The 27,960-nt window shown below is 39.2% G+C and overlaps 2 protein-coding genes and 1 long non-coding RNA gene across 7 annotated transcripts in view; 1 reads left to right on the top strand and 2 right to left on the bottom strand.

The window, feature by feature from the left end:
- Positions 1 to 9,701, bottom strand: part of LOC142600502 (uncharacterized) — a 96,085-nt gene extending 86,384 nt beyond the window's left edge. The window contains exons 1-2 of the long non-coding RNA XR_012834024.1: positions 9,570 to 9,701; positions 8,727 to 8,787 (exon numbers count right to left, since the gene is read on the bottom strand). This is a non-coding gene — a long non-coding RNA (uncharacterized LOC142600502). The remainder of the gene's footprint in view (positions 1 to 8,726; positions 8,788 to 9,569) is intronic.
- A 90-nt stretch (positions 9,702 to 9,791) lies between these two features.
- On the top strand, positions 9,792 to 16,726 carry YAE1 (YAE1 maturation factor of ABCE1). Of its 5 annotated transcripts, XM_075745353.1 has the most exons (5): positions 9,792 to 9,943; positions 10,823 to 11,142; positions 12,776 to 12,897; positions 13,310 to 13,578; positions 16,447 to 16,726. In XM_075745353.1, exons 2-5 carry the CDS (start codon positions 11,026 to 11,028, stop codon positions 16,449 to 16,451), a joined length of 513 nt encoding a protein of 170 aa, XP_075601468.1. In that variant the 5' UTR covers positions 9,792 to 9,943; positions 10,823 to 11,025; the 3' UTR covers positions 16,452 to 16,726. The 5 variants fall into 5 exon arrangements, with proteins under 5 accessions (XP_075601468.1, XP_075601464.1, XP_075601465.1 ...); XM_075745349.1 differs by having other exon boundaries at positions 9,793 to 9,943; positions 13,310 to 16,726; XM_075745350.1 differs by having other exon boundaries at positions 9,828 to 9,975; positions 13,310 to 16,726.
- On the bottom strand, positions 16,694 to 27,043 carry LOC142600672 (mediator of RNA polymerase II transcription subunit 1-like). Its single transcript, XM_075747038.1, has 12 exons — positions 26,937 to 27,043; positions 26,722 to 26,854; positions 25,582 to 25,610; positions 23,659 to 23,730; positions 23,490 to 23,564; positions 22,225 to 22,295; positions 21,347 to 21,412; positions 20,757 to 20,865; positions 19,926 to 20,050; positions 19,461 to 19,573; positions 17,555 to 17,750; positions 16,694 to 17,205 (listed from the first exon to the last, which is right to left on the bottom strand). The coding sequence occupies exons 1-12, from the start codon at positions 27,041 to 27,043 to the stop codon at positions 16,826 to 16,828; spliced, it is 1,476 nt and encodes a 491-aa protein (XP_075603153.1). The 3' UTR covers positions 16,694 to 16,825.
- Positions 27,044 to 27,960: the final 917 nt, after the last annotated feature.

Here is a 27,960-nt window from a genome sequence, read left to right as displayed (position 1 = left end):
TCTTATTTCAAAGGATCTTTCTTTTCCATTCCTGATAGTCATCTCAAATAAATAATGATATATCCACTGTTTTTCCATTTTCCCTTAATACTAATGACTGCAAAGAAAAATTTCAAAATCAAGGGTTTAAACCAAAGAAAGTTCACAAAACTCCCTTACAAGTGTATACAGAACAAACAGGGGGATGGATATAATTTCAGAAGCATTTCAAATTACAGATAATTTTAAATTATTTATTGATATTTAATGAATGAGTGATACATGCTGTTACATTATTTAGTAGCAGAGTGCTCTTTTGGAGGGCTTTAGATTCTGTAGATATTTTTACACAGTAGCTCTAGTTTTCTTTTTTTTATTTGTTTTTTGGTTTTTTTTTTGTTTGTTTGTTTGTTTGTTTTAAGGACTAAATACTTAGGAAGTGTCCACTGAATGGAGTACAAACAGAGCATCTACTATCTACCTCACTTTTTTGATTGGGTTCAGCTACTCTGAATCTACGGACTCCTAACCAGGTACCAACACGGAATGTGAGCCCACAGTAGAAGCTGAGATTGTCCTACTTAGCTAGATGTACTGTGAAGTGTCAGAATTTTTTTCTAAGTTCTCAGCTACAGAAGCCACAATAAACTTGCTCCATCTTAGGAATGGCTCTGCTCTCACCAGAAGTATGTCCCCATGCTGGTATGTTGTATAGCATTCATGTGGCATCTGCTGTGAAATCCCACTGGCAGATGCTCCTAACTTCTACCATTTTTGGACACATTTTAGAAATGTGTTAAGCTGTAAGTGCAGAATAAATTAATAGTTTCTTAGTGTTATCCTAGAGTCCATAATCATCTTATTCCACAATATCATCCCTACCACTGCTGAACTCTAAAGGCTACATGGTCCCTGCAGGTAACAACTACTGTCATACAAATGTCAGAGATAGCTCTAGAAAAGGATTTGTCCCATGAACAGGAGAGAGCTACCAGAAAGCCACGTTTTGGGGGATCTTTTCCCCACATGGTCTGCACTATGCTAAAAAGAGCATTAGGATCATTAAAAAATATCTTCTGTAGCATAGTGCTCCCTAGTATGTTACCACTTCCTTCCGCCAACACTTTCCCCAAGAAATCACATTAACATGGAGGCTATGGTCCATGTACTGTGCCCCCCCTCCCCCCCATCATTCTTCCTATTCTCTACAGGTAATATTTGTTTTTATTTCCTCAAATGAGGCAAGATTACCAAATCTGCCTCCTTGCTCTCTTTACGTTACACCAGTTCTACTCTAATTTCAAACACTTTTGGGGCCTCACTCTTGCAGAAGGACTGGTGGGTAACCTTCACCATTCTGAGCAACTTATTTTTCCTCTCATTGTTGCCTACATATTTGCACACTGCATGCTGCTGATGCACATGCTCCCCAGTCTCTGGTTAGAGCTGGTTGGGTCATTCTTACAAATCATGCATTGCAGGAATTCTCATCCTTTAGTATTAAAATAAATTATTCATGTTCTTTACAAAATGAGCAGGTGTATTGCTGCTGATTAAATAATATGCCTAAAATACGTTTTTTGCAATATTTTTTGCCCATCAATCATTTAATGAATTATTCAGAAATATTTGTATTATACTGTCTCTGGCACTGGTTATTTGGAGTCAGGGAGATAGATAAATGCCCTCTTAACATATTCTCCCTCAACAGAGACTTGGACTGGGAGATGAGGGAGGTGTTGTGGGTTGCTTGTTGTGGGTGTTGTGGCAAATACCTAAAAGCTTAAAAAAAAAAAAAAAAAGATAAAAGAAAAGTACTAAGATTAGATACTTGTGATTCTAACTACAGTGTGGCTTCTTTCTTTCTCATTCCTTTCAGAGAGGGAAAGTGGTGCAGTTCAGTAACGAATTTGCTGTACACTGAATCCAGACTGAATGTCCAGGAGAGGGAGACAATGAATAGGCCAGTAGGAAGGATTGAACGCTGATGTCAATTAAACCGAAACCATGAAATAAATGAGAGGCTTCAGTGGTTGTTCTTCACAGCCACTTCAGTTTGGTATGCAAGGGAATGCTTCTGTTTTATTGCAACTGTAAATTTCAGAGCAGAGAGTGAGAGAATATTGGCATTTCAATCAGGGCAGCTTCATACACGCGCGCGCACAGCCCACTCAACTTTGTGTTGAAAGCTTTATGAAAGAAAGCCTGTAGGATATCCAAGAGATTACTTACAAGATTCTAAGGGATGGATTTTTACGAAATCCTTATAACACAGCTTGGTGCCCTTGTTGAAGTAAATTTGAAGTATGCCCCTGAGCTCCTCAGAGTCTGCAGACAATGCTCATAGGTATCAGGGTATACATGCATACCTACATTTATTACAACAAACAGGCATACACTTGTTTCAAATACAAAGATAAGGTGTCAATCTTTGAGATTTAAAAAAAAAAAATCAATGGTGTTTGTAAGGGCTACTATTAATTTTCATTACCACATCAGTCATTCAGGAAACAAGGTTTGTCTGTGTTGCTTTAGCTTCTGAAAAGAGAAAACAGCCATTGCACAGTAATATGGGAGTAGGAGTGACAGACCAAAAAAACGTTTTACATGTTCAAGTAATCACAGACTACACCATCTTATGCCTTAATATATTCTGAGAGTTTTCTTGAGAAGCTAATATTGCATGAAGATAAAATGTAGCCCTCAGCACATTAGTAAAACATTTATACACTTCTTTCTTGCTAGAAAAAAAAAGGACCTATTCCACATGTGCTAAGATGATTCTCAGAGGACTTGCAGATTTTCCTTGGACAAATTATTAAATCCAGTCTCTCTAATAAACTAGAAATGCCTTTACCAAATATGGTGATACAGGGTGCTCCTCAATAGAATATGATAGTTCACAAAAAGAAAAAATGTATTAGTTACATTATTCAGAAAAAGACTCTAAAATGTGATATTTTATGGAGTTCTGGGAACAGAACTGATAGTTAATTTCAGTTTATACCATGTTTATAAATTACAGGAAAAGACTCTGATACTAATATTCCACAGACAGGTGATACTCTAAAACCTTACAATATACCCTGTGATCAGTTTGCAATTGCTACATAATTAAAATTATAACACAGTTCCCATTGAGATGTATTTTTCACCTCAGTTGAACTATCCAAACAAAGCTATTGCTGTGAGATAGGTTTCTCAGAGGAATTGATGTCTGTATGGAAGTTAGAAAGAGAAACAACTGGAATCTGGGTTTAGGAAGAAATAAAAGGAAGTAGCCCATTTCTACAGAGCGCTTTTTACTGTCTCTGTGCACATATTGCCTCAAATCAACTTCCCTTGCACTTCATTTCCTGTAAATTAGAGTGCCTGTCACGTTGCCATGGAATTTGATTCCCAGCCTTCAGGTGGTGCTGAATTCATTCTGATTTTGCTATGTAATTGCTGCATGACTTGTAAATTTGTTTAGTCACAATTAGTCAGCTGATAGTTTGAATCATTGGCAAAATACCACATATAGTTTTGCTAGGTGTGACCTCATTTATTTCACAAAAAAGGATAGTTCGTAGCTCTTCTTTTCTAGTTCTTTGAATAACTTTGAAGCTCTTTATTGCTATTTAAAATATGAGCCAAGCCTGTCTGATGTATCCCACTGAGCTACTCTACTCATTGCAGCTTTTGGATGAGCAAAAAAGACGGCTTCGGACTTTGAATGTATCATATGATTACTCTGAAGTCAGGACCTGAGCTTGTAACGTGACCACTGCTGTTTCAGTTTTCTTAAAGAGCTAGCAAGTCTTCTGCTGCTGAAAATTTTATGAGAAAGTTCACCTTCCCTGTGATCCTGCATGCTGAGAACTGCATTACCCTGAGTGCAAACCCAGAGAAACCAGTAACTACCTGAATAGCAATGTGCTTCTCAGCGTAAGCCAGGGTGAGAGATACTGACCACAATAATTCAATGAAAAAAAGTACCTAATGCTACTTGTTTAGAGGGTAGTTTATTGTTGGGTCAGATGTACTGCATTTGTTTATTCCTGAGCAAAATACAATGGCAAAGTAATGGCAGGTAACTGCATGTAAATGTATATGGTTAAGTCCTGTGAAATAAATCTGGAGTAACTATGAGTAACCATGCTCAAGTCTTTTCCAGACTAGTGAATAATATTCAAGACATGCCACGTGCAATAGTTTGTCTAGTTTAAAGGTCAAATTCCCTGTTCTGTTAGCTGCATGGCACCTGCAGTTGCTATTGAAGATAGCACCTTCCACTGACACCAATGATAATTGTGAAAGATGAGCATATCTGTACTTGCAGGTCTGAGAAAATAACCCAGGAAAGTGGTAAGATCACATTCAAGGGAAGGCAGGAGAATAAATTCCTGAGCATTTAGCCACATGCCATCACCTCCAGGTGGCTGAGCATAACTCAGAATCAGAGCCGTACACAAAGTGGTACTTGCTCTTCCAGTGTTGGTTAAGAGGATAGGACTACGAATGGGAGAAAGAGGGGACTTAGGAGAAGAGAAAGTCACTGCCCAAGTGCCCTGCCAGGGGTGGTGCAGTAACATTTAACGTTCCGCCTGGCTGCTGCAGTAGTCATAAGGTAAAAATGGACAAAAGGGGCGTAAACATTTTGTCGTGCCCAGCAATATACTGTCCTGGCAATTGCTTTGTCTCACCTAGCAGGGCCCCCCCTCAGATTGCTCTGGTAGCAGTTTACAGGTGACACCGGCTCTGCAGGGGGCTGCAGCTCCCTGTGGGAGGGAGCCAGCCCCAGTGTATAGCTGGGTCCCGAGAGGCCCAGCGATGCCAGCTCACTTTCTTCCACAGCTGCGGATATGAATTGCCCAGCAGCCTTTGTGCTAGCACAGCCAAACAACCAATTATATGCTGCAGATATGGCATACATGCTGTACTGGAATTGTTCACAATCCACATGCAATTCAAAAGCCACCATTTAACCACCCTTGTCATAACCTCAACCTTTCAGAAACTGTGCATTGTCACTGAAACAATTGTTTTCTCATGGTTTCAGGTGCCAAAGAAATCAGTGCACTCCACAAGTTTTATGCCTTCTAGCAGTTCTATTCACTTCAGACAATTGGATCAGCATTGTACAGCTGCTATTCCTGCAGTTTTTCATCATTTGCCTGAGTTTATACAAGGGATAAAACAGAGAGGGCAATTCGTCTCTTAGCCAAAGGAAAAGAGCTGGCATTTCTCTCTTGTGGAAGCAACACAAGTGTGACAAAAACTCTGTGTGATTGGACTAGAGATGCAATTCACTGGGGAAATTCGTAAGTAGAATACAGCATTTTCCTTGGATCAATTACATTTGCAGTAATTATTGGCATATTATGATCAATTAGTATAGAAACAAAAAAGGCAGTTCTGCTTCAAAAAAATGTAACCAATAAGGTAGAAAAATCTTATTGAAGGATATCTGAGTCACAGAGCTACAGGGTCCTGATTATTGATGATAGAAAACCAGACTCATCACTGATATTACAATTTCAGTAGACACATGATTCAGCTACACAACTAAGATGTAGAATTTATTATATTTTCTTGTCCTTATTGACATAAACTTTTTCTGTTCATGTGGAATTTCATGCTGTAAAAACCTCACTGTGAACAGACTGAAGACAATTAGGAATAATCCTTCCTTGCTTCTCTGTTGTATATTCTAAAAAGGATAGTGTAGTCCCATATTACACTCCGTTCTGTCGGCATTTATCTTGAGCTGGAATGTGTATATAGCTCGTTTTGATCTCAGCCATACCATCTTTTTTGCAAAGTTAGAGTTGTTATTGAAGTTCTAGAATGAAAATATGGACTAGATCTGGGGACAACATATTTCACCCATTTGAGCAAACCAGGGAAAATGACAGACAGAGGGGAATTGCCTTGGTGTTAATAAACTGTACCTGCTGCTCTGTTTAGTACACAACAGTTCAAAGTACAGTTTTTCAAACTGCAAGCCTGGCTTCCCTGGGGACGTGGAAAGCAAGCCTGGGGAAAGTAGGGTAGAGAAAAAATGATTCCTTTGCTTAACCACTTCCACTTATAATTTAGCACAAGCCAAACTGCTGGCAGTCCATGGAATATTCAGGAAAGGTTTCTTTTTTTACCAGGAGCTGAAATGGTAATTATTCTGCAAGTAGGAAAACTGCCCTGTTGTAACATTTAACTATCAAAGTTCTGTGCTTTGGTAATACAGGAGAAGGAAGAAGCAGAAAACTATCCTCTTACTTGAAAATATTTGTGTGAGATGTAACAGCAAAATGGTTATTAAGATTCCTGTGGTGCTTTGAAGTGATTATTAGACATTTACCCATGATATATTCATAAATTTCTAGCTCTTTTCCGTATTATTCCATTTTCTTCTGACATTAAATGAGACATTTTGACCCAAAGTGTTGTGTAATATTATCATATGTTATCAAAGAAGAGAGAAATGATTTCACAAAAACAGGGAGGTGATACATATGTATTATTTACCTTCATCACAAGAAGGTGATAGGACTTTACCATCAAATTGCCTTAATATCCTGAATAAGAGATGTTATAGAAAAACACAGAAATGTGTGTTTATTACTGTGCCTTGGTAATAATCATTGATCCTAGAGGTTTATTTTAACCCTCTTGTTTAATTTAGGGTCATTACAGTCTCCTGTGCTGTGATCTGCAATATTTAAAACCTCATTAAGCCTATGACCTTGCAGTTAACCCATTAGCTCACTGTTTCCTTCCCTGCAGTAGGTCTGGAAGCAGATTTAAGCACTGGAGGTCACTGTATTATTATTGCAACAGAGACCCAGCAGTACACAACCCCAGCAGTAGACCAGTCCGTAGAGCCAGATACCTGGAAAAGACTACAGACCTGACTGTAGGCAGAATACGTGGTTTGGGAGAGACTTATGGTTTAAGGCTCTTCAGAAACTTTGTTCAGTGTTTGGTGACAATGCATATACCATCTTTATTAAATATTGATGGTTTTCATTCTCCTCACATTTCAAAAGCTTACTCCTTCACATTATGTTTTAGTCTTGCTTACTACAGAGAACAAGTGAACAGTGATTTAAGTGTTCTCAAAATTCATCCAAATACCATGTAAGAGCTGTGATTTCTTAAAAAGATTATATTATTCCCAAAATTAGAGCCAATGAAACATGGTTTTGTCGGTCCATGACAACAGGCATTGTATGATTGGAGAATAACTTATGGTGGAAATAGTCCTCTACTCTGGGCCTTGGCTCAACTCTGCCAGAGACATCAATACAGAGCAATAGAAACTGCCCTAGTGAGAATGCAGCACAAGTCCTGACTATGGTAATCAACCGCCCTTCAAAAAAGCTTGAAATCTTGAGGGGTCTTTGTGCATTATGATGAAATTCATTGGCTGCTCCTGTCAGTGTGGGTTTGAGGCACCGATGACTGAAAGACAAGAGTGTGTAATAATGATCTGAATGGGAGCAAGGCTTTATCTGAAGCATTATGTACAGTAATAAAGGTGTAAATGAGCAGCCCATGCCACTATGTTCATATATTTTACTTTTGGCGATCACTCGTGGCTGATTGCTTAATGGCAAACCTTACCGCTAAGATGAAGCTGACACAAATCCTTTGTAATAATCTCTCACAAGCCCTTGGTTGTCCTAAGCTCTGCGTGACTATATACCGGCCCCTCTGGAACCTCTCCCCAGTACTCCAGGTATACAGGGAGTAACTGCTGAGCCAAACATGTTCATGGCTCAGAGGTACCTTGGCAAAATAGATACCATAAACCTAAAATCATCCAGTTTTTAGTCTCAGATATGGCAGTGACAAATTTTACAATGGGTCATAAATCAACCACTTTGTTTTTCACATTTTCATGTAACTTTTCTTAATTTTGCAAAAATGCCAAAACTCTTTCGTAGCCTGTGAAATACTGTTCTCATGTTTTGATTCTTTGGCATGTGTTATTATAACGTGTCACCATAATATGCAGACACTGCTTTATTTAGAAAACGCATAGGTGTGGAAAACGTCCATGCCCCGAGGCACTACACCTCACCCTCAAGCCTTGCCAGCAGCCCTGTCAAGGCCATCAGCATACAATCAACTTGTCTTCAAGCTGCAACTGCACATCGTAACCCAACAATGCTGCTCTACGTATACAATATGATTCACCAAATTATCCACCCACAACTACTAAGCGAAAGGGGTGTGAATATGAGCTTTCTTTGTTTCTCATAGTTGTAAGGATTTATCTTACACAGACATCTGTGCGGAATGATCAACTTTGGTAAATGTAAGACATTTAAACAGAGACAGTATGAATTTGGGAAACTCACAGTGACCCTGAGTATTTTTTCCAGAAGAGCAAGAGGCTGAGGGGACAGAGTGAAAGATGATAAGCAATGGGTTAACCCAAGTTTAGTAGTTCCATTATGACCGGTCATGAGGGTGTCAGGAGTTTCTTTTGCTAGAAGGCTTTTCCGTGACTGTGCACTTGTGCATGCAAGCTGTATTCAGCATGGTTGCCTGTTTAAAAAAATGGCAGACCTAGCTAAATAAGCTTCTACCAGACAGGAGGTAGAAGTGATAGAACTGAGCTAGGACATCAGCAGTCATGGAGATGTATAGTAACTGCTGAGGAACAGATATGCACAGTTCTGACCATCCAGAGGCACCACTGTCATTTCATCCAGACACACGAGTTTCTAGACAGATTTGGCTTACTTGGCCACTCATACCTCAGTGTGCAACTAGCAGTGAGCATCTGAGAAGGGCCACAAGCACGAGGACAGGCTGTCTCTGCAAAACAAAAGGGAAAAGAGGAATGTGTTGTGGCTGTGTGAGTCACAACAATCATTCATCTCAGTAACTGCAGTGTGAGGACAGGCTCTGCTGTCATCTGCAGCAGCGTCCCTAGCCCTGCTGTAATGGGTCTCACCAGCCATCCCTGGGACAGGAGGCAGGACAGCAGGCAGTCACTGGGGGTGAGCGTGGCACCATGGCTGGCCTGGCGAAGAGGGAACCAGCTTCTCCAGATGAGGAGGAAACCCATGGAGGCACCCAGTACACAAGGGCATTTGCTGTAACAGGAGTTGGCAATTTGGAGAAACGTACAACTTGAATTCAAGGTTGATGTATGTTAGCTTTATGAAGATCAACCAACTTTAATTTACACTTATATGCTAAATGCAGCATGTACCAAGAAAAACACATTATCCTCTTGTATTTATGTCAAAAGGATGTTACTGTTTTCTATAATAGAAACAAACAATAAAACACTTGACTCCTGCTGGCACCCTTCATATTATAAAGGATTTATTATTGTGATGCTTAAATCTTGTAGAGGACAGCTTAAGGGCACACTTGACACATAAGGACCTTGAGGACTCAGAAGCCAACAAGACAGATTTTTTTTTTTTTTTAAATTGCACAATTTATGACTGAAAAGAGGACGAAAGCTCCATGCCCCGAGGAACGCAGTCCCCCCAGAGCTGGCCTGTGGGCACTGTGGAAGGCCTGGAGCAGCCACACACCCCTCGCTCAGGATAGCCGGGAGAGGAGTTCACAGCAACTGCTTTCACCTCCGCCAGCGCCCGGCCTCCTCCACCGACTCACACCCTTCGGCGAGCAGAAGGGCCCAGCAACCCCACCACCCCGTCCCGCCTCCTTGAGGAGGATGCGAGGCTGCGCCCGCACTCAAGATGGCGGCCGCCTGTAGTGTCTCAGACGGGCTTTGAAGCCACGGGGCTGCTGGTTAAGATGGCGGCTGTTTACCTGTTGCCTCCGTGCAGCTTGCCCTTGGCCAACATGGCTACTGCTCCCCTATTGCTTCCGACGGCAGTGAAGCCAGTTTGCCCTCAGTCATGATGGCGGCGCCCAGAAAGCGGTGGAGTGCTGTGGCGCCGCGGCTGTGGTGAGGGGACGGAGTGAGAGGCTAAGCGAGCAGTCGGGAGAGGTGAGCCGAGGCGAGGCTGCACCTGCCGCCAGGTAGGGGAGAAGGAAGGGTTTTGTGGGGAGCTGGGTACCTGCTGGGCTCAGCTGGCGGCCGTGAAATGGCGGGTCGCGGCCTAGCCCGTGCTGCCGGTGCCGCGGCGGGGGGGGCTGTGGGCTCGGCTGAGGTTTGAGCAGAGCGGCGCTGAGTGTTGAGACACGATTTTGCGATTTGCTGGCTGGAAGGGTGTGGGGACGGAGGGGTGCACCTCTGGGCCGCCGCAGGGAGGGAGTCTGCGAGGCTCTGGCCGTTGTGTCCCAGGAAAAGCAGCGTGGCCGAGCGCGGGGTGGCTCCTGTGGCCCTCGGTTCCCGAGAGCCGCCGGTGCCTCTGCGAGAAACAGCATTTCTGGGTTGTAAGAATTTCTACCGATACAGTGAATTAGTTGTTGAGTGGCCTCTTAGGGCTTTCTTTAGTGGGAGAGATGAAATAATCCAATTATGTTCTCTTCCTTTTGCGGTAGAACTAGCTAATTCTTTATTCAAAATATAAAGGAGTGTTTCTATTTAGCGTTTATAAGATGGTTAAGTGTTTGGCGTAACCAGGAAACTGAAAATCAAAGATAAAAATCCTTGCCAGTTATTAACTCTGCAGACAGTTGCCTATGTGGATAACTTAATGCACTGCATGGAAGCTGTATGGGGCTGTTTGTGAGCTGCTATCTGAGTCAAGTCATATAGTTGCTTCTGCCTGCCGCTCCTGTACTAGTAACATCTAGAAATGCTCTTTTGATGCACATATGCATGTCACTGCCATAAGAAGGGAAGAAACTCCTATCTTAAGTTGTCCTCATAAATTACAGAAGCTGGCTTACCAGTGATGATCTCACTGTCCTCTCTTGACAGATGCACCCTGATGGTAAACAGCATCCGTTTTCCATGTGGAAACAAATGCACAGGTTGAATAATCAGCTCTGTATATGACTTCTCTTCAGAACTCACATTTTTTGCCTGTACTTCTAATCTGGCAGTTAGCCAGAGCAACTTTTGAGAGTTTCCTAGTATTTTTTTTTAACACATAAACTGTGGTCATAGTCATCACTGCTGTTATGTCCTGGGTACAAGTTGCAGTCAGCCGATCCAATGAAGATATATTTGATGAAGATGCAGATGAGATGTATCTACTACAGAAAGAATGGAACAGCACCATGAAAAAAAGGTTGAAGGTATTTCTATAACAGTGATTTAATAGTCTTTTTAACCATGTTAGATTTACAGATACATACCTTGATATACATGTGGTTGATTTAAAGGGAAAAATAAGAGTAGCTGCTTAAAAGTTATTGTGGTTTAGTTTCTTCTGAATGTCAGGAAAATTTAGCAGGGATTTACAGAAACTTTATCCTAGTAGACAGAGCAAGGTACTGTTTTACCAAAAGACATTAGCTCCCTCTCTACAACCATGTGCTTTTGTAAAAGGCACTGCTAAATTCTGATGCGAGCCGTATGCTTCATACTTGTAGGTATATCACTAGTAAATGTAAGGCAACACAGCTAAACAATGCTAATAAATATGAGATGTTTGGGGTTTTAAGTAGAGTTCTTAAATCAGATTTAAGATGTATGACTCCATGTGGAACCACAATTAACATTGCAGTCTGGGTAGTTCTGTAGGTTATTTATTCTCCTAGTGAAAAATGTATTTTATGAAAGCAGATTTCCACAGCCCTTCCCTCCATGGAATTCTGCAGGGAACAAAACAAGTACATAAACCCAGGTTACTTCAACAGATACATTGTCATTCAGAGTGGGGCCAGTAGGACTCATCTGCTCACGGGTGAACAGCATTTGGCTGAAGAACATGAATGGAAGCTGTTGTGTAGGCTGTTGATGAGGAAGGGTATTACAACAGAGCTGTTGTATTATTCTCCAAGGAGAAGTTTCCTGCATCTGAGTCCCTTGAAAAGACTAGTTTTCTTAAGGGGCTGTTTAGTGTTCTTACACAAATCTCTCTGGTATTTTATGAGTAGATACTGCAAAATCGTAAAATGTTATTGAGGCTAGAGCTGTATGTTGGCAAAATAAATATTTTTGTTCCCAGTTATTTCTCTAGCAAGGACACCAGTTTTCTTTTCTCATGAGCAAATAGAAGTTTTCACTCTTAGAACTTGCAGTTTTGGTGTGGAAAAAAGTTAAAAATTATTCTGTGTTATATGGTAATGTGTGTGTATATATGTAACGTATTCATATACAACATACAAAGAAATTAATTTGCATTAGTATCTTTAGCTGTTTGTTACAGAAAGCAATCACAACGTTAGGTGTATATGTGTTTCGATCACCATTTTTTTTCCTCTGTGACTCTTGAATTGAGTGAGATCCAGCAAATAGAGAAGCAAGGCTTAATAATTAGTTCTGTGAAAACAGATACATGCATTATGGATAGGAGAATACCTCTGCTAAAGGGGAAGTTGTGCGGCCTATTTGTTAAGTGTCTAGAAAACTATATGAGGTTATTCTTCAAGGAATTTTTCATAAGGGAGTTGGTCATCACAAGACAGATCTGCAGGAAAGCATGCTTGCTTTTATTTTTTGATGTTTCTAAAAATACTTATTTAATTTTCTGACCTTGCTGGAGATCCTTTTGGGAAAGAACTGGATCTTACATATCAGTAAGTCATAATGCACTGAAAAAAAGCATATTTTAGTTTGGCAATGGGGGTGTAGCTGGAAGGGATGTTCCAATGTAGAAGCTGTTAATTTAAGAGACTGAATACTCATTTAAGCTTCATTATTATGAAATTGTCATAGGTCAAATTTTTCACATTGTGAACAACCTGTTTCACCATTCTATTATAGGAAGGATACAGGGATGGAATTGAGGCTGGGAAAGAACTTGCACTCCAGGAAGGTTTCAATCAAGGTTATAGACATGGTGCTGAGCTGATGGCTACCTGTGGCCAGTTCAGAGGAACCCTGAAGTAAGTTACAAACTTTTAAGGTCATGTGCACGTGGAGGGTGTGTATGGAGGGAGTGCACATACAGGTTTTTTGTTTTAATTAAAAAAAAAAAAAAGTGTATCGTGAATCTGTCCAAAGTGAACAACCTGAAGATTCTCAGGTCTTGAATACAGGGAATTGCTTACCTGGGTGTAGAGTGATCATTCTTAAAAGTCCTCTTTCAATCACTCTTTGAAAATTATCTGAATCTACATCTTTTAAGCTTAATATTCAGTTCTACTGCTTGAATTTCCCAGAAAATGTGAATGAAACATACATACATTGGTATGGTATAGATACCTTGTCATGTTGATATCTCCCTTCAGCTACTGGAAGTCTGTGTGCTGTGTGGATACATATAACCACTTTTTTTTGTTGTTCTTCACTTTTCAGTGCTCTCTTATCCTGGTGTCATCTTAATGGACATGATTCTGCCTTAAGTAAGATAAATAATCTTCTTGATGTGATTGGAAAGCATGAAGAAGATGTGCTTAAGTATCTTAATTCTATTGAACAACAGCCAGATCTTGGACACATTTTAGATTCTGTTCAGGACATGGACCTTAATCACACAGATCCAGCTGGGACAGAGTACAATGAAGTTAAAGCTGGAAAACATGAAGACGGTGGCAGCTCTGGTGAAAATATTTGTAGAAATAATGGTGAGGTTGGTTCCTTGCAGTCTGAATGCAGCAAGGCAAAACTCTGCACAGATTCCGAAAGGTCAACCCTTGCTTGGGTTAAAAAGCAGACTACTTGGCTAGTAGAGCAACTGGGCTTATCACTGGATATACTCCATCATGTCCAGCAACTGGAACATTAGTTTTTCTGTCTCATGGTATTATATCAACTGGATTTGATTCTCAGTTTGCGGGCCATGTACAGGCTGAGGTATCACTTTGTTTTAGGAAAATCTGGTTTTGATACTTCCCAGTAGAGGTAATTTCTCTAAATCTTCACCATGCTTTGGCTTCTGGCAAAGCCCCCTTGCTTTCAACCTTAAACGTAACTTTCATAGAAAGGAGAAATTACTTTTGAAGTTCTACAAAGATTTCCTAAACATGTTTCTGTTCTGTGTCAGAAGGTATCATTTTACCCTCGTGTTCTTTTTGGCAGCACTTTGGAAATAGAGCAGTTCCCTTAAATAGCCCCTCTAAATAGGTCCCCTCTAATATCTAAAAAACAAATGCCCAATGCTACAGACAAGTTTTTCTTGCACAGTAAGCTGCTGCTGCTGATGTGCTAACTCTACGCAAAATAGAACAGGGTTTGCTGCTGATTTCTACTGTGCTATGACTCTTTCTAGTCACTATATAAAATATAGGAATTTTTCACCTTTTGTCAAATTCTTCCCTCTTACCTTTTGTAACCACTATGCAGTGCACTTTCACAGTTAAAAACTCTTTTTTTCTCCTCATACAGTTCTATTTATTTCACTTTTGCTGAAAACACACTGCTCTCTTCAAATGCATATTACTGAGAATTCCATTGTTTTACTCTTACCCTTTTAGATCACACTGAACATGTTTCCAGTCTAATGAACTTCCTTGTGTTATTTTTGTATTTATTTTGCCACCCCTCTAGCCTGAACTCTCTTTCTCTCATTCCCATAGTGTTTTTCCCAAACTCTTCAAGGCAGCCAGGGTTATTCACCTTCTCTTAGAAACACATTGTCAGCCATTCAGTATCACTTCTGTATTAAGAGACTCTTAATTGCAGTTCTGTTCTCCCCTTTTTGAACTTGTTTCTGAAATAGTGGACAAATAGGGCTGTCTGCATTAATTATGTATGTACAAAATTGTTCAAACAACTTTCTTAATTTATTTAGCATAATGCTGACATGGATAAACATTACTTTTCTACATTACTTTTCTACAGACGCATGTGTTACGTTATAGCCTGTATCACCTATGTTAGACAGAAATTTCTTCCGTACTGTGGTAGAATGTGGTGCAGACAAAAATAAAGGTTACTAGAGTAGTGTTAGACTTTCCAAATTTAGAAGTTTAAAAATGCAAATTCAAGAGTATGACTTCTCTGTATTTAGTAGCGTGCAAAGAGGAAACTCCATTCACAAATTACTAAGTAGACAGTGAGCTTGCCAAGTTCTCTCCAACTACTTCTGCAAAAGCAATCTACTCCAGGGAAATATTTCTGTCTTGTTTGATTATCAAACAATAGATTGTGTGTTTTACTTATCTGTCATAACAGCTTCTGTACTAGCTATGGAATTACTTTCCTCCACTCTGCACAAAGTTTCTGTGCTCACTGTGGGGTTACTTTTTTCCACGTTATCACCCAGAGTTTCCAGTTTGGCTGTGGAGAGATTTTCTTTTGGGCTATCTGTAATACTTGGCTTATCTGTCACTACCAAATCTTGTTGACTATCCACAGAAAGACTTTCTTCAAGACTATTAGAATCCGTAATTTGCTCACGTGGTGGTTCAGGTTTTTGTTTCGTGTCTACTTCCGTGTCTTGCGTTTCACTATTGGCTTTCAGCTTGGCAGCATTCCTGAAAATAGCTCTCATGACAACTGGGACTGACATGCAACTGAAGGAGGAAATGAAACATTGGTCACTACTACAGACTTCATCCGTCCTTCAACTTGAGGTTTTTTTAAACTGTGGCTGACATCTGAATAATACAAACCAGCACTACCTCCTTGCATCTTTTGGCCTTGTAACTGCAGTGTAACTACATGTGCTACACTGGAAACATATGTCAACACAATAAAATCAAGTGCTGGATCTTTGGGCTCAGTGCTGCAAAGAAGCTTTGATAGAAAAAGTGGGAGGGTTTGGTAAAAAAAAAAAATCATAAAGGTGCTTTTAATGAAAAACTAAACTAATAATACTGAAATATATTCATTCTTGCTGAGTTTTGTAATTGCAACTTTCATGTTTTGTGTAAGACAGGTACAGACCATATCTTCTCTAAAGCACTATCTACACTAGAGGGGTTTTTCTTCCATTCTGCAACAGACTTACCTTGTTCCAGGGATAGTGTCTAGTATCCTGTCACTTAGGGCAGGCTAATTAAAACAGGTTCAAAATCCAGCCTGCATTGATCTTGCTGTCATCAAATTGATAGTAGTTGTATACTAGCTTATGCCAAATTAATTTGTACTCTCAGTCCTTTCTCTAGCATATGTTCATGTATCGCAGCAACTTGCCTCTCGGAATTTTTTTCAGAAAACAAGCCAGAAACAGGATTGTAGACATGCCACATACACCTCGCTTTCTAAAAAGAAGCACTGATTGGTATTAGGTAGATGTGGAAAAAATGCTTTCCATGCATAAGTTATAGCAGTCATGAGACTGTCATCAGCTACAGTCTTCAGAAAAGACTTCTTTACAAAAGAAAAAAAGCATCTTTATAGAAGGTAAAACTCTTCATACAAAAGTGTTTCCCTGCCTCACATGCTTTCTACTAGAAAGCAACGCTTTCCGTCACTATTAATTAAAATTTTTGAAAGAGATACTTAAGACACTAAAGTAACTTATTCTTACTATTATAACTTTTTACTAGAGTGAAGTTTTCTGGTTGCTGAGTTCTGGGACATTGTGAAAGCACATGATATTTCCATTAAATGGACATCTGAGGTTCATTCCAATTGTTATGAAACAAAATAAAACTACTTACCGCTTCACAGCTCTCGTTATAAAGTCATCACTAGAATTTAGAGTTGCATCTCGAGGATTTAAATGAAGGCGACATTGGACTTCTCTGGACGTTATAACATCAATTATCACTAAGAAAGAACAGAATATAAGTATTAAAAAATAAACATTTTTATAAACATTGAAAACCGTCCTTTCATTCTGATGCATCGAGAGGTAAAACTGAAGTCAAGGGGAAAGGGCTTGCAGCAATGCTGTTGCATAAGGTTTGCTTTTTCCTAATATACTTAAATCGGAAATAGTAGAAGTTGCAATTTATTAATTAACTGCAGGCCAAGACAGAATAGGACTTGAATATTTGCATTTACTTTCTGGTTTATGCTGCATACAGAACACTTTGTAGTAAGCAATTTATACACAAGTGCTATTTTGTGTTTTTCATTTATTGCGCACCATTGAGAGTAGCCGTTAGAATGTGTTTGTAACCAAGAAGTGTAGTGCAAGAGCCTAGATAGATCCAGGTCCCTTGTCAGCCCAATAAAGAGGACAGTATCAATTATTCCACACATACCACAGGCTAAATTCTCTTCCACAGGATGAAGGAAAAAGACAGAAAAGCTGGTGTTCTTGTGTGGTAACACTTCAAAGTAAAGCAGTTCTGAATCATCTAGAAATAAAATTACTATTTAGTGATATCGACACATTGAACCTGGACTCTTTTTGGTTGAATCACATGCCAGAATTTAAAAAAATGCTGATAGAGTAGAATCTAATTATTCATCACTTTGGCAACTTAGTTTTTGCTTATAGAAGTGTCAAGCCTAGGAGTTGTTTTTTTTTAAAAAAAAAAAACCCTATTCAACAGAGTGTAATACCAGAATTAAGGATTTTTTATCATTTAAAATATTCTACAAGTAATGACAGCTTTGGCAAGGGAGCAGTAGATCTGTTAACACCCAGCTTAGAAGCTAGTTTCTCTCAAATACTCCACCATTACTTCCAACCACACAATTTACCTTCATTTATATGCTTCTCAGAGACACAGCTGCTAATAAGACCGTTATATGCCACTTGATGTCGAAGAATCTCTATTACGCCAGGCACACACTTCGGATGGCTAAATGGGATTTTACTGACCAAGGCTCCTGCTAAATCTGACTTTTCTGAGCCCTTGTTTATGAAGTAACAGTGCTTTGGGCAATCTGGAAGAGACTGAACAACAAATATGGCAATATTTCAAGCACTGAAAACAAGAAAGAAGCTTGATGTTATCAGGCAACTGCACAATCTCTCAGCAAAAAGAATTTTGGAAGACAATTCTAGCATGTCTATCATGTCTCTGCAATTCAGTAGAAATGTAATCCTTGGAGGAAACTAAATGAGATCCGCTCTCTCTCCCAAATGCATCCAAATTAGGTGAATATACCCAGAGCCAAGTGATCAGGAGTTCAAGTGCCACGAATTCTTCCAGCTACTGTAGAAATGTTAACAAACAGTATCTTCTCTCAGAAGAATATTATAGTAGTGCTGCTTGACAGTTGCACAAATAGGATAGCAGTTTTGTCTGAAATCTCTTTGGGGCATCATATATTGTTCCTCCCTCCATCACTGCTACTTGCTTTGGAGAAGCATGTTTGGCTAGAATATCTCCTGATGATTCAGTTGGAGAAGAGGAGATAGTAAGAAAAATTTGCCACCTGTCCATGTTGACAGTGATTCTGTGACAAAATTAGAAGTGTGATATTGTGTTATCTACTTCAGGATGCCAAATGGGAACTGCCACTTTAAGAACAGGGCATGGCAGTTAATTAGTAGGGTCGACATTAACAAAAGCTGAAGAGCAGAATAAAAGAGCTTTCCCTTGTGCAAAAGAATTTTCCCTATGTTCCTTTCAAGGTTAGAACTTCAATTTAGAAATAAAATCTTTAAACTCAGAAGCAAAACAATCTTCCCAGCAAGTACTAATATTTTAGGGAATTGCTGAAGAGTTACAGGGCCTTTCATGTGTACCTAAAGGAAATGAAAAATTCATCCCATCTTACAGTTTTTATAGTCGAGAGCTTTGTTAAACCTTATTTTAGTATGGTGTAAACTTACTACTACCTTCTGTACCACTGCCTCAAAGTCCAAGAACTATATAGGCAATACTAACACTGCTAGTAGAAAAGAAAGAAGTGCCGCCTTCTTTTGGTGCCATGAATTGCAAAATTAATGTTTCCTAGCAAAAAAGTAAATCTTTGAAGCTTGTCTTGTAGGTGCCTGTACATAAGTCTGGCAGAAAGCATCTTAGCCACCATTTCCTATTTTAAAACTTTACCTCTAATACAGCCTAAATTAAATATTTTTTAAATAAAAGAGTTATTAAAAGTTAAGCCATCTACAGTTAAACAACCATGGCCCTAGATAGTAACTGATATCACTGTTGTAAGTCGTTAACGCTTTTCTTCCTGCTAGTTCCTTTAAAAGGAATCAGTGTTCTCAGTATTAATCTAATCAAGAAATCTTTTTTGTTAAAACAGCGTGATATGCAGCGTGACATGCAGCATGATAAAGACCTTAAAAAATCTAGGTAAGTACCATCTTGGGACTTGCTCCTTGCACCAACCAATAAGCTTTCTTCTTTTTAAGGCATTAATAATAAAGTTCTGAGCAATTTTTAGAAGAGTAAATATTTGGGTTACACACAGACAAATCAGTATGACTTCAGCAGCCTCGCACAGAGTGTTTCATTAATGAGGATGAGAAGCTCACTTACTTGAAAGAGTCTAATATTGTTTCCTAAATAACTTGAACTATTTCCTAAAGAGCATTTAAATACTGTTGGGATTCTGGGAAGTCTGCATTGCTTGCTTATGGGGAAATAGAATTCAGTATGTACCTTGCACAAGGGCAGAGTGTGTGTCAAATGCACACTATACTCACCACAAAGAAACAGGATTTATGTGTAGACAAGCCTTCACTGCATTTTTCTTGAAGGGTTGACTGAACAATCAGCTCATATAGAGGAGCTAGTTTCAAGCCAGTAATCTGAATTCCTGAAACCAGGTGATTTTTTTATTAGCATTTAGATTATGACTGTGAATGAAAGCTAATATTAGAAACAAAACCAATGTTTTGAAAAGACAAAAACATTAATCTTTCTTACTCCCTTTTTTGCTAATAGCAATTTGAGGTAGTGTTTAACAGCTTTGCCTGTAATTGTCATATCTTTCTTAGAACTTTTGTGTTTTGCACTGGTTGCTAAAATGTTGCACTTGGGCTGATTGAACAGAACACCACCTGCCCCAGAAACCAGTTTTTCCTCTTACAACTTTAACACAGGGAAATAAGCAAATAAGCAATGCATAGTCACAGAAGTACTTAGTCTTTAAAACAATTATAACATGCCTGTGAGACTCTGTATCTGATCAATACTGGATGACGACATAGGAATAGGCTGGTGAAACTTCAACACAAAAAAAGCTGGCAATTCCATGCTGAGTTCATCAGTCAGTGGCAAAAAAACAAGGTTGCTGGGAAAAGAAGAAGAAAAAAAAAATATGAAAGCTCATTACAGAAATTGACATAACAAGGACTCTTAGTGCAAGGCCACTATCAGGTCCTTAGCAGTTTACTACTCCATTCTTTTTCTGTCTTGAGAAGAGTTTTGCTTTGTAAACACAACTACAGCCTTCAACATTTTAAAACAAGGTTAACGTCAAGACTGGCAGAAAGGAAAAGTGAGCCACCAGAAACTGAGGAACAGCGCACAAGGATGTTTGCCATAAATTGTTCTATAGTGATTTATTTTGGAGAATGGCTTCAGACTTTCCCTCAAGCCTAGCCCTGAAGTAGAGATGAGGTCTGAGTATCCATGGTGGGATGACAAACTTTTGTATAGTTAAGGTGTAATATCCCTCAATATATTCTTTATTTATTCTGAAACTATGCAGAAGTTGCTTGTTGAATACTAGGAAGTTAAGTAATACTATTCCAGTGGCTCCTTCTGGCTTCAAATATATGAATAAATCCATAGTTCAATGCAATTGACACAGTTAAATATGAACACAATAACTTTAAAGTCCCTTTGGGAAAACCGTCAAAGCCACAGGTAACAGCGCATAATACCATCAATAACAAAGCTTCCTGTTTTAGCAGAGGCTAAATGTAAGTTATGCTGAGGTTAGTGCTGATGACTTGCAAATCCATTTCTGTATTGAGAAGTGTCCAGAGTCTCACCCGCCTTCTCCAGCTTCAGAATCTACAAGCAGTGGAGAAAAAGGAAGTTTGTGGAACATATCTGTGCCTTCAATAGTCACAACTGTTTTTGTTCCACATACCTGGGAACCTGAGGGAGAAAGAGAACTGCATTATTTTCCTCGTGTCAGTGTAGATGACTCTTATGCATACAAAACACGCAATGGTAAGGTCTTTTAAAGGTCAGGTCCAACTGGCAGCCACAATGGCTTGGGCAGCAAGGAGAAGCCTGCACAAACCATGCTCAAAACGCCAAAGTTGCCCAATGGTGATAGCAGCAGTAGCTGCTTTTGGGACGTGCTGTGAAACAGAGCAACCACCAGTCATTTTCATGCTGGCTAGGCAGTTATTTTGTTTGATGTCACTCTCACTTCAATTTGGGTCGACAACCAAGAAATTGGAAAGTAGTTTCCTGATGTACATTATAATTGTGCTAAAGAGCATCACAGAAATCATTCTGCTGAACTAGAATTTTAAACCTTATTTCTGAGTTTCATTAATGAACTTTGCTTAATGAAACAGGTAGTGCCAAAAAGTTATCACATTAGTTATTTCTGCTTTTCTAGTTTTACCAGGATTTAGTTCTGCTTCCAAAACTTGATAGGGAGAAATGTAAAATTCAATGGTCATAGGAGTTCCTGAGGAAAAGAAAAAAAGGTTACCACATATGTCAAAAGAGGAGATAGGTTAGGCATCTTGACACAAAGGGGGAAGACACAAGAGCAGTGTAGATAGGCAGAAGGGGATTCCTCATAAGAGGCCATCTCTAATTACAGTATGTTCAAATTGCAGCATTTTCTTAGTCGGCATTTAACAGCTAAACCGTCAGTGTATAAAGTCATCAGACATCTTTGAAAATATTAGATTTTCTCTCTCTTGCACAATAACCTGTTGCTCAGCCTTAAAAATGCTAGCTGAACTGCTAGCTTTCAGTGACTAGTCTGAAATAGAAGGGAAAGTTGTAATACTTGCATATGGGACACTCACATCAAGCTGTGCAACGGGATAGCGGTAGCACGTATTAGAAATACTTTTATGAATTATAACACATTAATGGTTAAAGCTCACTTCTGACAGTGTAGATGAGCCAAAAAACTTATCAAGTGACTGTAATTGCCTTTTAGGCAACATGAGTATTATCTCAGCTACTACTGCTGTCATTTCACGGTGACTCCCAAACTGTGGTTTCCCACGTAACCTCAGAATATTGCTGGCTTTGCTTTTAGCCTGCTGCAAAGTCAATGTTGCAGTAGCTGATAAACCACCTGGCCTCTTTGTATTTTCTCCTGTCTGTCTGTATACTGAGAATACAGACACAGTAAGTCCTTACATCATATTTTATTTATAATAGAGGATCTTTACTATAAACAAAGATCAACTCAGTAGGGTTTTTTATTACAATTCTTTCAATCCATGAAGAAAGGGAAAAAAAACCCAAAACAACCATCACCTCCAGTTCTTGGCACCAGGTGTCCTACTTTTCCATGAAGTACTTCAGTAACTCTGTTTACATCCTGTGTTCTAGTTCAAAACAAATCTTGATTAGTGTTTCCTGAGTTACAGTGGTAGCTAGGCTAATGTAAAGGATAATTTGTACCCTTAATCAAAGGGAGACAATGCTTTCTTGAAAGTAGATTGTGTCTCTATTTGTTATGACAGCTTCCAAAACACCACCATTCCACTTATGCATTACTCCTAGGACTTGGGCTTCCAGTTCCAACCCTGTATCTCAGCTGTTTCCTGTTGCAATTTGATGTGCTATTTACCAGAAATGAAGGGGCTCAAAAGTAGCAGGAGTGGCAGGTTGAGCAAAGCGTGAGGAAATTACCTGGATAAACTGACTCTAACAGAACCAATCTCTAACCTCAAATGTGGTTGTACAGCTGAATACACACAGCCATACAATTAAATAGCTGTGTATTAAAACTCTGCAGTACGTTAACTTATATCATAGATGAGATGAATAATCTATTTAACTCATAAATAATATTTACTGAGATATCAGGGATCAGCAAGGATATAGTATATTTGTTCATGGAGTGGTATGCTTCATAAGAGAACACTGTACAAAAGTAAGCCAAGAGTGTGTTTCAAGTTACAGAAGGCCATGCTTGCTGAGAGTATTTAATAGGCAAAGTGTCAGAAAAGATGCTTCAAAAATCCAGAAGGAAAGCACTGTTCTCAATTCTGGTTTTCTGAAAAGAATGAAAATCTTTGTACAATTACCAGAGGGCTTAGGAAAATCTGTTCCCCATCTATCTGTAATCCTACCTTTTGAAAGAAGTGAGAAAGGGAAGGCAAAGAGGAAAGCTAGCATCCACTACTCCTGATCTAAAACCTGAGCACAAAATGAGATAGCCAAACAGCAGGACCCCAAAAGGTATCTTTTACTTCTGTCACAGGGAAATCTAAACATGACTGCTGACTTTCAGATGCACTGTTTGCTCCTAGTGGGTGCTCACATGCGCACACACCCAAGCTCTGCAACCAACCAGTTTCCCAGCAAGTCTCTTAGGAGCTCAGGAGTTCAGCAGATCATCTTGTTTGGTGTGCCTGGGGTTGACAAACTGCAGAAAGGCTTCAAGCTTTCCAGTGGGAGAAAACTCATTAGCCTTCCACATCCTGCTCTATAATTAGATCAGTTAACTTGTTTTTTTAGTGAAATGAAGGGGTGGGAATGGAGGGAAGGAGAGAAACAGGTAGACTTCAAGTTACCTGTCTAGAAGATACATTGAATAAAGATCTTTTTCAAGGGCCTGCAAAGCAAGGTATCCCTTAGCTTTCATTTCGCTGAGAGAGAGAAAAGACAAATTATTATTTTTGTAAGTAAACAAAAGCTAGGCTATAGATTTTAAGAGTTTTTCAAGTAAAAACTAGTTGCAACCTGTTTCCTGGAATTTGATACAGACTTGACAGGTCTTCTAGAATCTTTCCAAAGGCATCATAGTTCTTCATCCTACCAAAAAGAAACAATAGCTATCACACAACTAAATGAGATGGATATTAAGACTTTTATATCTAATTTGCTAGAAAAAGCACATTTCAGAGTGACATAGCCCCCCCCCCCGCCCTCCTTATCAGATCTGGCAAGTAGCAGTATTGCTTTTAAGTATTCTTAGAAGATAACAGGAAATGTGAATCCTTGGCTGTGCTGCAAAAAGCAATGTTATTATAGCTGACACTGGTTAAATATGCACTACTGAAAGCAATAGATGTGCATGATACACAAATTTGACAGCTCATCAGCTACAAAGCATTTTTCCTGATGTTCCAATAAAGCTAGTCATGTAGTAACACTTCCCTAATTCAATGCACTTGTACATTGTTCTTTTCATCAAAATACCAAGGATTGTATTAATATGGCACTTCACAGCACCCTGTGAGGGAAAGAGAGAGAGATATCTTATATACAATTGATAGATACATCAATAAATTACAAAAAAAAAAAAAAAAAAAAAACCCAACAAAAAACACGGGGAACAAGTGGCTTGCACAAGTTTGTGAAGGAATGGTTCAGATGATTAGTCAAAATCCAGAATTCCTGTAGATTCTGGCTAGCTGTGATAGCCTGGAGCTCTGCTTGAACTAACCCACTGGGTATTTATATACTTGCTTAAGTGGATTTTAAGTGGATTTTGCAAGCCTTACTAAACTCTCTAGTTGCTGCAGTCAGAGCGCTGTACTCAAGAAGACATACCTTCCCTTTCCATGCAGATGTGGCTGCAATGTGGATCAGCAGAGAGAACAAATAAGCCTGCCTGGACTTTCACATTGGGACAAATCCTTTCCAAACAGAAACCTAAACAAGTTGCTCAGCTCTTCCATGCCTCTTTCCAACTGGACTAGTGGGGAAGCAGGGAAAAGGGAGGGAAGCAGGCACAGACACAGACACAGACACAGACACAGGTACAGGCACAGACACAGCACCAGCCTATGCATTAGCTGGCTGGTTCATCGTGATTTTATAGTTACTTTGAGACTCACAGGAAACATTACACATGTAACAAACTGCCTTACGACCAAATAAAATACTACACCAAGAGGTGTAGGAGGGATTGCATGTACAAGGATACTTGCAAGTACAAGGATACTTGTACTTCATGCAAAATCCTAACAAAACCAGGAAGGTAGACAAGTAGTACCCATAGTGCCAATGGTAACTATATGCCATCGCTCAGAGCCAAACTCCTGGCAGTTAACATCACTGTGAGTCAAAAACCTAGGAAAATGCAAGTTAAAGCTTTAAGACATAGCTGTTTACACCCATAAAGCTAATATAACTTCATTTCAGAGGAAAGAGAGGGCAGGAAAAACTGATGGTGCATTACAGATCCACATAGAAGAGAGATGAAGTGTGCAAGGTCGATGATTATTCTTTCTCTCTTTACCTTCCCTTTCAACTGTTCTGCCAAGGTATTTAAATAAGAAATCCAATTTCTTAATATACTCATAGTTAGTAAAACCTAGACCCCTGATCATATTGGCTGGAGAACTTCTAAATGGACTTTTAAGGTGGTGGCCTGGAACAGCAACTATTCAGACAGAAACAAAATGTGGTAATAAATATAACATATTTTATATGGAGCAATGGAACTAACTTCCACATAAAATCAAAAAAGGTGTCAGTTCTTCTGTTATTTTTCTGGATTAATATTATTGTTTCCTGATTCTTGCTTTTTTCTTTTTTTTTTTCTTCAGTTCTTGCACTGAAACTATTCTAGCCTTGACTTCTTCACAACATTCAGAGAAACACAAGACTCAGGAATTCCTTTCCATTCAACAAGAGACTCTGCACATGATTCTTTACCTTAGATGCTGCACCAAGTCCTCACAAACCTACAGGAATAAGAGAGAGGAGTTTCATGTTTCTTACCATCCTTTGCAAAAAATCTCCTAAAAGCATTTCATTGGTAACGATAAGATTGTTCCCCATTATTTTTAATTAGCTGAATGGTTAGCTTAAAAAAACCAAACCAACCAACAAAAACTAGACTAACATTACAATAGTTAAAACATAATATTAATATAATAATTAGAAGAACAAAGGCTCTGTGGAAGAGGATAAAATTAACAGAAATAGTTTGTTGATAAATTCTTTCCAGAAAAAAAAAAAAAGCATCTTTGCCAGTTTTTGGTTGTTTTTTTTTATTGGCAGTTACTATGATAAAATTCTCTGGATATGCATTTCCATCCTAATAATACTGTCCAGCACTCACTGATCAACAGCCCTGTGCTGGTTAAACAGAACAACTTTAAATTTATGGGCTGACTGCAAGTGAAGAAAAGGGACTAAATTAACTCCAAGTTAATGTAACGATTTGGATACTTACTGATAAAAATCAGAGTTTATGCTCCTTGCCCCCCCCCCCCCCCCCCCGCAACACCTTGTTATACCTTTGATCTGAAGGATTGTCTGTAACACAGAACAACTGCAGAACACGGTATGTGAACTGCAGAGTGATATTTTGCCAATATTTTAATGAGAAATTTTACAAGAAAAACATCCTTATTGTAGGAATGCGCATACTCCTAAAGAAGGTAGAAGGAACAACAGAATCTCTGGTAGTAGCTCCAAGACGTCCATTGGGAATATATATTGCACTACACCTCAGTAGGAGATTTTTTTTTAAGACCCTGTTATTTACTGTATATTGATAACATCAAAGTATAAGAATACAAATATTTAAGCAGGGTACTACAAAATTCTTGGAAGGTGGGCATGTCAGCTGGGTTTTACCTTAATATTTAGTGCTACAGTACTTAATATCTGTAACTTAATAGTTGTAACTTTAGGTGAGAGATTCAGATGCCTAAAGAGGTAGCTAGTGTCATGCACAGGTTGGCAGGTGTGGTAAGTCCAAAAGGAAGCCAAAGACTTTCTGACATGGCACCTGGAGGCCAGGTGGGAGACTACAGGGAGGCGAGAGACAAAGAAAATTAACTTTACCACAGGAGCTTCTCCAAGGTGAGCCAACTTTACATCTACGACCTTTCCATCCTTCTCCAGCTGAATTTCTATATAAAACATGGTCGATGTTATGTAGCAGGCAGTCCCACTGGGGCTAACGTGAGCATTAAGTCTGAGGAGAGGGGAAAGAGAAAAAAAGGCTTGTATGTCTAAAAATTCTGTCACACAAAGAAAGGAAAATGAGCATAGTTTACTTGGTCATGGGAAGAGACGCCAGGGATGTTTCAAAAATAACTCTTCCTTGGCTCAGCTTCTGAAAACTATCCAACCAGGCAATATATTTGTGCTCTGCTCTTTGCATTATCACGTTGGTTTGCTGAAAACTCTTTTCCTCAGTCTGTAGCTTTGGGACCTAGGCACTCACGCCCTCTCTTCACCCAACAACCTCCTCCACAAAGGGCTAATAAAAATAGGCAGTTATGCCCGTTCCAAGTGAAACACTCCATTAGAACCGAGCTAAAACCAAATACCGTTGACAAGCCATCCAGATGGTATTCCTCACTGGACTTGGGGCCATGCTTGCTCATTTGCATTTATTCATAAACAAACTTACCCTTTTTGTTTGGATAAAGATTCCAATCTGTTCATCACAGAAAACAAAGATTTAGCTGCAAAAAACAGAAATGTTATTTAATCAGGCTGCAATGATCAAGAAATAGAACTAGTATTATCCAGCTTTAAAGGGTATGATTTACATAATGAGAAAATAGTATCTCTTGCAGGACTTTTTGTTATTAATGACAACTATTACCCTATGATTAACAAGTGCTGTGCTGGGTAGAGCTTATTCTCAGACTTTGAGCATAGCTATAGCCTGAAGGCTTAGGCCAAAGATGAGTCAGAAGACTCTTGTGTCATATCCACCTCTGTGTTTGTACATTTGACCCCTTTGTGCAGAACATCACCAACAGAGAAGGATGGGTAGTTCACATAGAATATTAAAAACTACACTTTGAGTTATCTGACAGCTCTTTACCACTTAACGTCCTCTGAATCTTCTCCATGCAAGAGATCAATGGACCATCTGGAGTGCTACTGCCAGCCTGCTGACGTGGCTTATCCTAGCATGTTTGTGAAAACAAGAGACAGAGAAAGACTCCTTAAATTACTGGCCAAAGAGGAATATCGCTCCATGCGAGACACAGAACACCAATGCCCAGTACAACAAAATGCTACTTATTTCTTTTTGTCAAATGTAGAGGTTACCTATGATTGTAG

The sequence above is a fragment of the Balearica regulorum genome, chromosome 2 (assembly GCF_011004875.1).
Source record: "Balearica regulorum gibbericeps isolate bBalReg1 chromosome 2, bBalReg1.pri, whole genome shotgun sequence".
NCBI classification, from domain to species: Eukaryota; Metazoa; Chordata; class Aves; order Gruiformes; family Gruidae; genus Balearica; species Balearica regulorum.
This window is presented reverse-complemented; position numbering and strand designations above follow the sequence as displayed.

What these genes read in the sequence shown, in the direction of transcription:
- YAE1 (XM_075745349.1), top strand. Translation starts at nt 11,026, where the DNA reads ATGTCCTGGGTACAAGTTGCAGTCAGCCGATCCAATGAAGATATATTT. An exon ending in CCATGAAAAAAAGGTTGAAG is followed by an intron (nt 11,143 to 12,775) that starts GTATTTCTATAA and finishes ATTCTATTATAG; the next exon opens with GAAGGATACAGGGATGGAAT. An exon ending in CAGTTCAGAGGAACCCTGAA is followed by an intron (nt 12,898 to 13,309) that starts GTAAGTTACAAA and finishes TTCACTTTTCAG; the next exon opens with TGCTCTCTTATCCTGGTGTC.
- LOC142600672 (XM_075747038.1), bottom strand. Translation starts at nt 27,043, where the DNA reads ATGCAAAGAGCAGAGCACAAATATATTGCCTGGTTGGATAGTTTTCAG. An exon ending in GACTTGGTGCAGCATCTAAG is followed by an intron (nt 23,731 to 25,581) that starts GTAAAGAATCAT and finishes TCTTTTTGGTAG; the next exon opens with GATGAAGAACTATGATGCCT. An exon ending in TGAGAAGCATATAAATGAAG is followed by an intron (nt 17,206 to 17,554) that starts GTAAATTGTGTG and finishes TTTTATTTCTAG; the next exon opens with ATGATTCAGAACTGCTTTAC.